The following is a 10,665-nucleotide window of genomic DNA, read 5'->3' on the forward strand; positions in this document are numbered from 1 at the left end:
TTGGCGTGGGAAGCAGGGGTTGCCACATGCGACATCAGGGAAGGTGCGACATGTGGTCTAGCGCTACCTCTCCCGTCTGCTCCCGTCGCCACGGTTATCTCATTCTCACTGCCACCCTTGCATCCTGCTTCACAGTGCCTGGGCATCCGCCGCACCTATTTGCTTACCGTGCACTTGCGGCCATTGATGTACCCCGCCACACCTTCCCACACTGGCACGTGCGGAGACTCACGAGTGTGAGCCCGATCGATTGATGTTCAGGCATGACAAAGTTTGCAAGACAGGCATAGCGCGAGGCGTTAAACATGGACATACAAGCAGAGACTATCATTCTGTGAGACGATCTGAAAGGAATAAGCTGCGAACCCTGCTCTACAGCCCCCCTATGGCAACGTGAATGGCACGGCGCGTCGACTGTGGCTCACCTGTCCCTACTAGCGCTCAGACAACCAGCAACGAGAATAAGTCGGCAGCTATGGTGTGCCAGGGGGAGGCCTCGTGCGGTGACCGGCAGCAGGTGATGTATTCCTTTGGCCTTGCTCAATCCCCGCGCTAGAATATCAAAAATGGCTTGCTGCTTAACTGTTCACCGCTAGAAACAGCGTGGGCTTGTTGTTCGCTTCTCACTGCTTGTGTTTGCACCTGCCGCGCCCGCGCAACTTTGGCTTGTGTTACCTACCAATTGCGCAGGCGGGTCAGCGCATTTCTACACCCGAAGGCACTGCTGTGGCGGTCTATCAGTCTACCGGAGCGCCGGGCCAAATGCAGTCAAGGCCGGAAATTGAGAAACCAGCTTTGAAGCAGGGAGCACAGGATGTCGGCTTGTTTGTTCTTGGGGGAGCGTCTACGGTCTGCGAAGGCCCCGTCAAAATGCCTAGCATGGACGATTTCGCGGGCCACGTCGCAGCTACACATGTTGCGCTGGACATGCCAGAAGTAGCTGTGGAACTCGAGCCGGCAAATAAACAGCCGGCCCTGGCGCCGGTTGTTCGCGCGAGCCTGGTGCCGCGCTCGGACTGCCTCACCGACGATTCGTCCGGGAAGAGCAACGGCGGCAAGCTCAGGGGATGCTTCAACGGGTTCATCACGTCTTGCAAGGTGGGGTTGCGACCAACCCGACCCGCGAGGTCCCTCGACACGGCCTACCCAACCGCGCAAGGATGACATGTGCGCTTCCCCACGGTTCCTTTCAGACGGTTGTCACCTCAAACCCTCCATTCCTCAGCATGACAGCCACTTTCGGCCTTGAAGTACATATGCTGCGGACTATGGTTGGGTATTCAAGAGAAGTCAGGGTTCCATCCGCTTCGCCCACGACATCTCCCTCACAACTCCCTCAAACCGAATGCAATTGTAGGAGGTGGTTGACATCTGCATGCTATACCCGACGGTCATCATTGTGCCGCTGTTGGTCTTCGCGTTGCTGTGCGGTAAGTAACAGTGATATGGCCGGCCGAGTGTGCAAGGCGTGCCATAGGGGTGGCGTGCCACATCGGCAAGTACAGCGAGCTGTTGACTTAGGAGCGCGATGAGCGCAATGCGCTCGGCGATTGTGCACCGTGCGGTGTCTGCATGGGGCGCAGGCGGAAGACATGAGGGCCACGTCAGTACTGGGCGCATGGGGTTCGGGGCTGAATCAGGGGCATTCAGCGCCCAGCATCCAGTTCCATCCTTCCGCCTCTAAGCTCACCTGAAATTGACGGCAGCCCTTATTGCATGGCGTGGTGGTGCGTAAACAATCCGCCTTGAACAATCATACAGGACTGGGCATCTGGGGCGTCACTGCCGGTGCCAACGCCTATGTGCAGCAACAGAAGGACGACGTGCGCAGCCGCGCTGTGGACGCCGTCACCGGCTTCCAGGTGCGGAGCAGCAGTCGGACCCACTTGGCTAGAGCCTGCGGGTTCAGGACTTTGGGCACTCGGGGTTGCCATAACTGTTGAGGCCCGAGGACGGGGCCGTGCAGACCACGCCAGCTCGCTCCGTAGCAAGAGAAATTGCGGGGGTTTGGCTAATGCACTCGTACGCCTGCCTTGCAAGCTCGCAGTACCCAACTTGGCATGCCAGCTCTGTACGCTCCCGCCGATTTGCCATCCTCACTGTCCTCCGCGCAGATCCAGCTGCAGCAGTCTTTTACGCCTGGTTTGACGTTTCAGCTGCTGGTGAAGCAGCGACCGGACGTTGGGTACTGGTTTGAGAACTTCAACGCGACCGCTCAGGAGCTCATGTCGCGCGTGCCGAATGGTTCGTTGTGGAACCTGCAGCTGCAGCCGTTCGCGCAGGTCATGATGATCAACCCGTTCCGGCCAGCCATGGACGCGTCCCAGGTCAACCCGCCCCGCGACCTGCTCGCTGGTGAGTGCTCTGCAACTGGGCACAAGCTACCCTAGTAAGGTTTTGCTTTAGTGCAAGCGATTTCCTTCTCATCTTGCCAACGGTGCTCAACATTCTTGACCCGCTGGTGTGCTCCGTGCTGCTCCAGACCCCGCTCGGCGCAATGACATCATGAAGATCATCACGACCCGCGAGCCGCTGGTGGTGGGGCCGGTGCTCCTATCCAACGTGTCTTGGGGCACATTCGTGCGCTATCCAATCTACATCAAGAACGTGGACTGGTACGTGCGTGCGTGTGCGGTTTTGAGCGGGAGGATTTTGCTTTAAGGCTGGCACTTGGGTTGCTGCGACGGCGCCGCACCGCTTTGCAGTCTGCTTTCTTGCAAGCGCGCAAATGCAGCAGCAGCGCCTGCTGCATTGACCCTGGACGGGCCGCATGACAACTGTACCATTCTTGGCTGCCTCCCGCAGGAACGAGACGTTTGGCTTCCGCTACATCCATTCTAACTGGAACGGCACGCGCGAGGCGCTGCCGTACAGCATGCTCCCTGCCAGTGTGCGCAACTGCACGGAGCAGGGCCCATGCTATAACTTCACCACGCGCGAAAAGTGGTGGGAGCGTCATGGGCTGCTCCGGCGTTTCTTGTTGCTGTCGATGCGGCTGCTAGGCGGTGGCACCGTTAGATGCCGGTTATGGGATGCACGGGCTTACTTGACCAGGACGACCATTGCGCATCGTGGCAGTGCCGTATCGACTTGCATAGTGGCGATAAGCGCTGCTCCCAGCCCCTGCTGGTGGCCGAACTGATTGCGCTCGGCGGCTGCAGGTGGGGCGTCATGACGGTCCTCATTAACTACGACGCCGTGACCAGCGGCAACGACGCCTACCTTGCGAACCTGCGCAAGCTGGTGCGTGCACTGGGGATACGACATGGCGTGGAGTTGCAGGTTGCGTTGTACGTTGTGGGTACCTGGGCGCACCATTTGCTGGTAGGAGTGGGCATGAGTTTCCAATGGCGCTAATGCGCTTGAACTTGACGTGCCTGGCCCCGGCCTGGTTGCATGCAGGGCTTCTACTACGCGTTGGTGCGGCCGCTCAACGCCACAGCGGAGCAGGTAATTGCACAGGTTGGGCCCAGCTCCCTCCGCGACCACGATTCGGTCACCGTGGACGTGAAGGTGTTCACCACGATGTGGCAGCTAAGGGTAAGTTTGGTAGCTTGGCGCTGGCGCTGTTAGGGTTGGGCACAAGCTTTGCATGCATTGCAACAGCGCATAACGGAGAGTTGACCTACGTTAGCTTTATGATGGACTGGTGGTCATGCACCCACATGTCGGCATGTGTTGTCAGGTGGCGCCGCAAGATGGTTTCGAGCCGTCATGGCGGGCGGCGCTGATCGCGGCGGTGGTGATCATCGCATTCATCATCGCCGCGCTGCTCTTTGTGGCCCTGGCTTCCTTCAGACGGCAGAGGCTGCTGCTGCAAGAGACGGTGGTAAGCCTTGTTTCACACGGCCGGCGCAAGATCACCGCACATGGCTTGACGTATCCATGCCTACGGAGTGAATAGCTGATCCTTTGCTTGGTCTGTGGTATGTATGTGTGCTCCGCACGGTGTTGACACTGTGTTGCAGGCCGCAAATCGAAACCTGGCGGAGACGACTAAGCGCCTGGAGGAGGAGAAGGAGCGCATGGATGTGCTGCTGGTGCGGCAATACGACCTGCTGAGGTGCCTGGACGCAAACCGCAGCGACGGCAAGATTAACGTGTCAGACACCGTAGGCTCCAGCAAGAAGGCCATGATGGGTGAGAGCAGATGGGGCTGGCTGGACGGTTGGGGTATCTAGTACCGTATGCATGTGTGGGCTTGCGTGATCAGCAACAACCTGAGAACCAAGGTGGCTCGCCAACCGGTTTGATAGCCTGGTATCTGAGCTCACGGCAACTGTCAACTACGGTGTAGGCTTTAAGACGTTTGCAATACGATGGCAAGACGTGCTGGCACGCCCCAATAAAAGCGCGCTGACATGCCCCGCTTGCCCTTTTTGCGGCGCAGCCCGCATTGAGGACGCGCGCCGCTCGCTGAACGTGGCCAAGTCAGCCGTTGAGGACCCCATCCAGGTCTTCGAGGTCCTGGGCGCTGGAGCGGTGAGTAGTGGTCACTGCGAGGACGGTAGAGCCAGGCGAGAAGTCTGGACGACTAAGACGCATGCTCCCGAATTAAGGAGGGCCGAGGTGTCAAGGGAGCATCACGCACACTATGACTGTGCGCCCAGCGCTGAGGTTCGTCGCCCTTTTTTCCTGTCGTGTGCGTCCGCAGTTCGGCAAAGTCCAGAAGGGCCTTTGGCGAGGTACGGTGGTGGCGGTTAAGACTATGATTTTGCCGGCCAACATGACGGGGCAGCAGAAGCGCGAGAAGATGGCGGTGATGGAGGCGGCCATCAGCAGCAGCCTTGTTCACCCCAACATCGGTGAGTTGCATGTAGTGTTGAAAGTGTCGCCTCCGCACCCGATCGTGAGCGCTCCGTATCAAATTGTGCTTGTGCTTCGTCCTCGCAGTGACCACCTACACCTACTTCATCCGCCCATACCACGAGCCAACACACGAGGCTGTGCAGAACATGCTCGCACAAGGGTGAGTACTTCACTAAAGCTTCGCATACTCGCACGTGCTTGGGAGGTCACGGCCTGCGGGCCGTTCTTCTACGTCTGACCCCACCTCTCCTCCTGCACTGCCTACAGGGAGGTCGCACTCGGCAAGATCTCAGACTCACGCACGTCTCTAGATGACAGTACCGGTGACAGTTCCACCATCCACAGCTATGAGGTGGGCCAGTGCTTGCTGCATAAGGTCATAGATTGTGCCCGTCGTGCCCGACATGAGCGCCATCGCTGTACTGACGCGTGTGCCCCATTCACACCCATCCCGCTCCCCAGGTGCGCCTGGTGTTGGAGTTCTGTGACAAGGGGTCGCTCAAGGACGCGCTGGACCAGTCCGCCTTCATGCAGGGTGAGCCGGCCGGGCGGGCGTTGCGCCTCACGCGACATCAGTTTACCCTCAATTCCCTGCTGGCATAGGGAGCGATTGCATAGACATCGCCACACCTGCCATCAGTGCAGGCGCTGACAGAACTCACTTCGACGTTCGGATTGAATATCCCGCGCAGGTGGCGCCCTGAACCTGGCGGCGATGCTGGAGACGGCCGCGGACGTGGCCAAAGCCATGGTGCACATGCACGCGGCCAACGTGCTGCACAGCGACCTCAAAGCCCGCAACATCATGCTCAAGAGCAGCGGCACAGAGGGCCGCGGCATCGTGGCGAAGGTGGCCGACTTTGGTCTGTCCACGCGCATGGAGCACCAGGAGACGCACCTGAGCAGCTGCTTCCAGGGCACGCTGACGCACATGGCTCCGGAGGTGATGCTGGAGGGCCGCATCAGCAAGGCCGCGGACGTGTACTCGGTGAGCAGAGCGGGTCCTGTGAGCAGGTTGGGTACAGTGTTGGGTGCGTAAGGCTTCTGTTGTCCGCCTGTGCCGGGTGTGTTCTGACCCACTGCCTCTCAACGCAGCACACGATGCATGCCGTTCCTTCTATTATGCTCGTGTCCGCAGTTTGGCATTCTCCTGTGGGAGTTGTTCTGCGCCGGCGACCCGTTCCAGGGCGTGCCGCGTGCGCACCTGGGTCACGCAATCACCAAGGAGGCGCGGCGGCCCAAGTTCCCGCCCTTCGCTCCGGCGGGCTTCGTGCGGCTCGCGACGCGTTGCTGGGACCCCGACGCCTCTCAGCGGCCCATGTTTGAGGAGGTGCTGTCAGAGCTGGTGCGCATGCGCGAGGAGCTGGGCGGAGAGACACCACAGCTTGTGGTGACGCCGCCCAAGCCCATAACGCATGAGAAGAGCGTTGAGAGTGGCCCACGCATTACCGCCAGCCAAGGGGCTGAACAGCTTGGCGTGGCCACCAGCGGCTTTCACATTGCCAGCGGGGGTGCGTCGACGTTGCTAAGCGCGGGCATCGTCCTTGGAGGGGTTGGGGGTAGCACCCACGGCAGCATAGGCTCCTTGGGTGGCTCAATTGGGGCCCGGTCTGGAATCAAAAGCTCGATAGCGCAGCGGCATCTGCGCAAGCTGGGAATAAAGCTTGGAGGCATGGGAGGCTCGGGTCTGGCCCCCGCACTTCCTGCGTTGCATGAGGCGCATGAGGACCGCGAGGAGGATGGCGCAGAAGCGGAGGCGGCCACTGGCAGCAGGGCAAACGAGTCACCTGAGGCGTCTGGAAAGTTGGGAGAGCCTGGCGGGAGCAGTCCTCTGCTGGTCATGGCCGGCGGCAGAGGTGGGGGCGACGGTGCGCCGGCCCCCATGACCGTGTAGGACATTCGATGGTGTTGACAAGGGACTGGACACTGCGCTTCATCCATGTGCACGAATGCATTTGCTGAACGCTACTACTGTTGGCCATCGATATCACTGCATGCAAGATGTTGGGACGGCTGTCGCCGTGCGTTTGTACGGACGCACGGGTTTCACGGCGATGGCACCGGCGTGCTTATACCTTCTATGAGGGCGCTACCTCTCTAGTCTCAACCCGCATTTAAGGCTGACTGCATACGCTTGTTACTGCCTCACACTGTGTGCAAAAGCAAGCATGCATGGATAACGCAGACATTATGGAGTGCATCGCGGCTTGTGTGACTGCTCAGGAGATGGGCAGCGCAAACTGCAATTCATGGCCGCTTGTATTCAAGTTTAAGAAAGGGAAATGATTGATTGCAGCAGGTCTGCTTGCTGCAGGATAACCCGTTGGTTTTATCTGGTTACTTGATGGCAACAGGCGCATGTATACGATTGTGTGGTGGTTATGGTTTTGGCACATTCCGGCAGGCTTCAGGGGTGTTGTTGAGTGCAGAGCATCGCACGCCATGTATTCATTTGTTATATGATAGTTGTTTGAACTTGCATGCGCCGCACCACGGTACCTATTTACATGGTAGGAAGGGGCATTGCTCGACAATATTGTGACATAAATGTTGAGCACCGGGGATCTTTAAGATCAAAGCGCTGAGCATGTCTCATAGCCACGAGCTATTTGTCCTTAGGATTGGTTCGACAGCTGCCAACAAAGGCCGTCCCCACGGCTGGGCCCAGCTGTATGATGTCGGCGCCAGGACGCCAGGCACTTGAGTCATTGTTGACGTGCAATGGATCTCTTCGTATACGTAGTATACACTTCTCAGGGCTATGCGAGTGCGCCTACTTACGTACGTCTGCTCCAGATCTCTTGGTCTAGAGGACTGCGTCGTTGGCGTGTGTAGTCCACGTTGGCTCAAGTGTGCGTGACAAGCGCTAGGGCTGCGGCGGCTGAAGACAGTCACGCCGAGCTGGGCTTGTACGAAGCGGTAACAGCGGTGAGCAGCAGGTTAGGTATGCTTGTGTGATGGGCAGAGCTGATTGCACCAGGTGCACAGACATTGGGCTCACGTTGTGGGCTCACCTGTGCACAGATGCTGGCCGGCCCGGAGGTGCATACCGTGGAACATTCTTATGCGGAACGGGCACGTGCTGACCCAAGTGGCGTGCTCGCAGAATCTGTGGAGCATTTTGTCCAGCGTGCGACCTCTGCTAGTACATTGACATTTATGGAAGAGATAAGACGATGAATGTGTGCAGCGGTTGGAAGGTGCAGAACGTGCCTGGCATGGGTGCGAGGGGACATAGGTTTCCATAAAGGAGCGGCAGGTTCTACAGTGTCTGGGCAGCCACCTCCTTGTTGGCGCAATCCCTATGCACAAATTCGCGTATGCGGATCCCGCATTGCAAAAGGCGCAAACGGCTCACCGGGAGCCCTATGAGCTGGTGTGCGGCTGTAGTTGCAGCAAGGGTGTCAGGCACGGGTGTCAGGGTTGCTGGCCAAGTCCGGGCTGTATGGGCGCTCACGAAAGGCCTCGGGACTCGTCCCTGCGATTGACACACACACGATCACAGGTGCCACCAGTCCTAACCGCAACTTCCTGGTGAGGCAACAAACAGGTCAACACAGCACCTCTGTTGTCAATGGGAAACGTCGTCAGGCGCCCATTAAGATCCTCGTCAATGCGCCTATCGCAGATAAGCAAACCGGCAGCACGGCAGAAGTCAGTAAGGCCGCGGCCAAACCGCCAAAGTCATTGATATGGTTGTCCTCACAATCAATGCCTCTCACGTAGCCCCTGGCATTGCATTGCAGCACGGTAGGCCGGGGAATCCGTCGCAGAGCCGTCTTCAGGGCCACCCTGTGCGTTCATGGCTAGCTACGGCAACGCCTTCTGACACTGCGCTGGCCCTGGCGGCTGCGGCGGTGGCGCAGGACCCGGCGGCGGCGCAGGGCCTGGCCACTGCGGTGGCGGCGCAGGACCTGGCGGCGGCGCAAGGCCTGGGCCCAGCAGTGGGGGGGGGCGTAAAGAGGTGGACATAGCCGAGGTTGCAGGCAAGGCGCCAAGGCCACGTGGAGGAGAGCGCGGCGCCACCCGACAAGCGGCGCCGCCGGCGCGCAGTTGAGACCTGCCGGTGTCTTGTTTGCGGCCTTTGCTGGCGAGCATAGCGTGGCACGGTGTGGGTGGGATTTATTGCTGCTGTTGGGTTTGTTGCCTGCTTGTGCTTGTGCCTGACAGCGGGACGCGGCTGGACACATGGCGGGCGCCGGGCAGTGCCTGTACGAACCTAAGAACGGTGGGCAACTGGTGTAGCAGGACGACTACCCAATGCCCTGCGATGTCATACCTTGGTGCGCGGAAGCAAGGGGGAGGACGGAGCGAGGAGCGCCGACTCGGAAGCGGGCTTGCAGTAGAAGACGCTAAACATGAACTAGGGAGAGAAAGACTGGCTCAGCCCCGTCTCGAACAGGGATCAATACTGAAGTATCAATATTGACTGGCCGGAACACTGAGCACAAAGGTTTTGTAGTTGAGATGGCCTGTACGGTTTTCCCCTCTTAGTTGGGGCGTCCCGCCCACAACTGGTGGTTTCGGGGCGCAGGGAACCTGGAGGCAGTCGCAAGTGCGAGTGGGACGCCCGTGAGTGGGCGCTATGTCCGTGCGGGGGACGTTGGAACGTAGAGGTGACAGTGACGCCGCAGGAGCGCAGCGCGCTGATCAGGGCAGCGCAGCAGGTTCGCAGCGCAGGTGTTGTGGTGGCGCCTTACCTCACGTCCGTAGGGTATGCGCTGCGCAAGGAGCAACTCGGAGCTTTCGAAGGGTTCCAAGCAGAAGGGCTGAAGCCTCGATGGAAGGGAGGGAGGGCATTTCGTGCCAAGGCACCTAAACACCTAGGCTGACGGGCCAGCAGTTGACGCAGCTGGAGTTGAGTATAGTCGAGCATGTCTAACTTCGTTGCACAAAGTGAGTTTCTGGCGTTACAACGGCCCAGAACGGCCCGGGCCTCGGTTTCTGCAAGGTCAGGCAAGCGCGTCGTATGCACCACCTTGTAACCACACACAACAAAATTGCTGGGTGACGGCGGGTGACCTGACTGATGGTGGTGCCCCGCTCCAAAGCGCTTCCGAGATCGAGTACCCTACCACGGAGTACCCACTTAAGTGTCGCCCCCCTTCTTTGACACTGGTTCTGGTCGTCGCTTTCCTTCGACCCCTACGGCCCTATGCAAGCATTCCTCCGGCATTTGTCCCTGACCCCTGACTTGATATGCATGTCTTCGATTCCTAGGTGTTGGTGAAACTAAGGAAACCCCTGGGCGAAAACAAAGCCAGACGCGCGAATCAGCCCTCATCAGCAACCCAAAATTGTTGTTGTTGGCACCTGTCCGAGCCAGGCAGGCATGCAGGTGGGGTGCAGGTTTGGGGCAGGCAGGGGCAGCAGGGGCAGGCAGGGGCAGGCAGGGGCAGGCAGGGGCAGGCAGGGGCAGGCAGGGGCAGGTTTGGGGCAGGGGCAGGCAGGCACGGCAGAGAGTTCGTCGGTGGACGGTGGGTCGCCGCAGCCGCAAACGGCAAAGGGCCGCAACGACCGCAGTGCGGTGGTCACCCAAAGGGAATACGCGGTAACTCCGGCTTTTTCAGGCCAAGCTTGTGATCTGTTGGCGTCGAGAGGGCGATCATTATGCGGGGCCGGTGGTTTACGTAGCAAAAATTCAATGTGTCCATGGTCGCGAGGTCGCTTCCTGCTCCGATTTCTCCTGGAACACAACCCAAGCGCGTTGAATAGTCATACATCAAGGTTACTTGCTGTCGGCACATAAGCGCATTGGCACGCGACGTCGCCAGATGCCAGTCAATGATTGGTGCGAGTCAACGTGTCGAGTTAGCGAAAAAGTCAAGCTCAGGCTGTGTGAATAGTACTCGCTCT

The 10,665-nt window shown here is 59.2% G+C and overlaps 2 protein-coding genes across 2 annotated transcripts; both read left to right on the forward strand.

Annotated features, from left to right (window-relative positions):
* The first annotated feature begins 344 nt into the window (after window positions 1–344).
* Window positions 345–8,316, forward strand: CHLRE_13g574350v5 (uncharacterized protein). Its single transcript, XM_043069425.1, has 18 exons — window positions 345–517; window positions 691–1,098; window positions 1,358–1,430; window positions 1,762–1,862; window positions 2,115–2,355; window positions 2,483–2,615; window positions 2,806–2,946; window positions 3,162–3,243; window positions 3,403–3,540; window positions 3,686–3,829; window positions 3,969–4,140; window positions 4,391–4,482; window positions 4,655–4,805; window positions 4,894–4,969; window positions 5,077–5,161; window positions 5,272–5,344; window positions 5,502–5,797; window positions 5,948–8,316. Exons 1-18 carry the CDS (start codon window positions 476–478, stop codon window positions 6,701–6,703), a joined length of 3,204 nt encoding a protein of 1,067 aa, XP_042917400.1. The 5' UTR covers window positions 345–475; the 3' UTR covers window positions 6,704–8,316.
* A 78-nt stretch (window positions 8,317–8,394) lies between these two features.
* CHLRE_13g574375v5 (uncharacterized protein) lies at window positions 8,395–10,636 on the forward strand. The gene has a single exon (XM_043069426.1). The coding sequence runs from the start codon at window positions 8,502–8,504 to the stop codon at window positions 8,781–8,783; it is 282 nt and encodes a 93-aa protein (XP_042917401.1). The 5' UTR covers window positions 8,395–8,501; the 3' UTR covers window positions 8,784–10,636.
* Window positions 10,637–10,665: the final 29 nt, after the last annotated feature.

The sequence above is a fragment of the Chlamydomonas reinhardtii genome, chromosome 13 (assembly GCF_000002595.2).
Source record: "Chlamydomonas reinhardtii strain CC-503 cw92 mt+ chromosome 13, whole genome shotgun sequence".
NCBI lineage: Eukaryota > Viridiplantae > Chlorophyta > Chlorophyceae > Chlamydomonadales > Chlamydomonadaceae > Chlamydomonas > Chlamydomonas reinhardtii.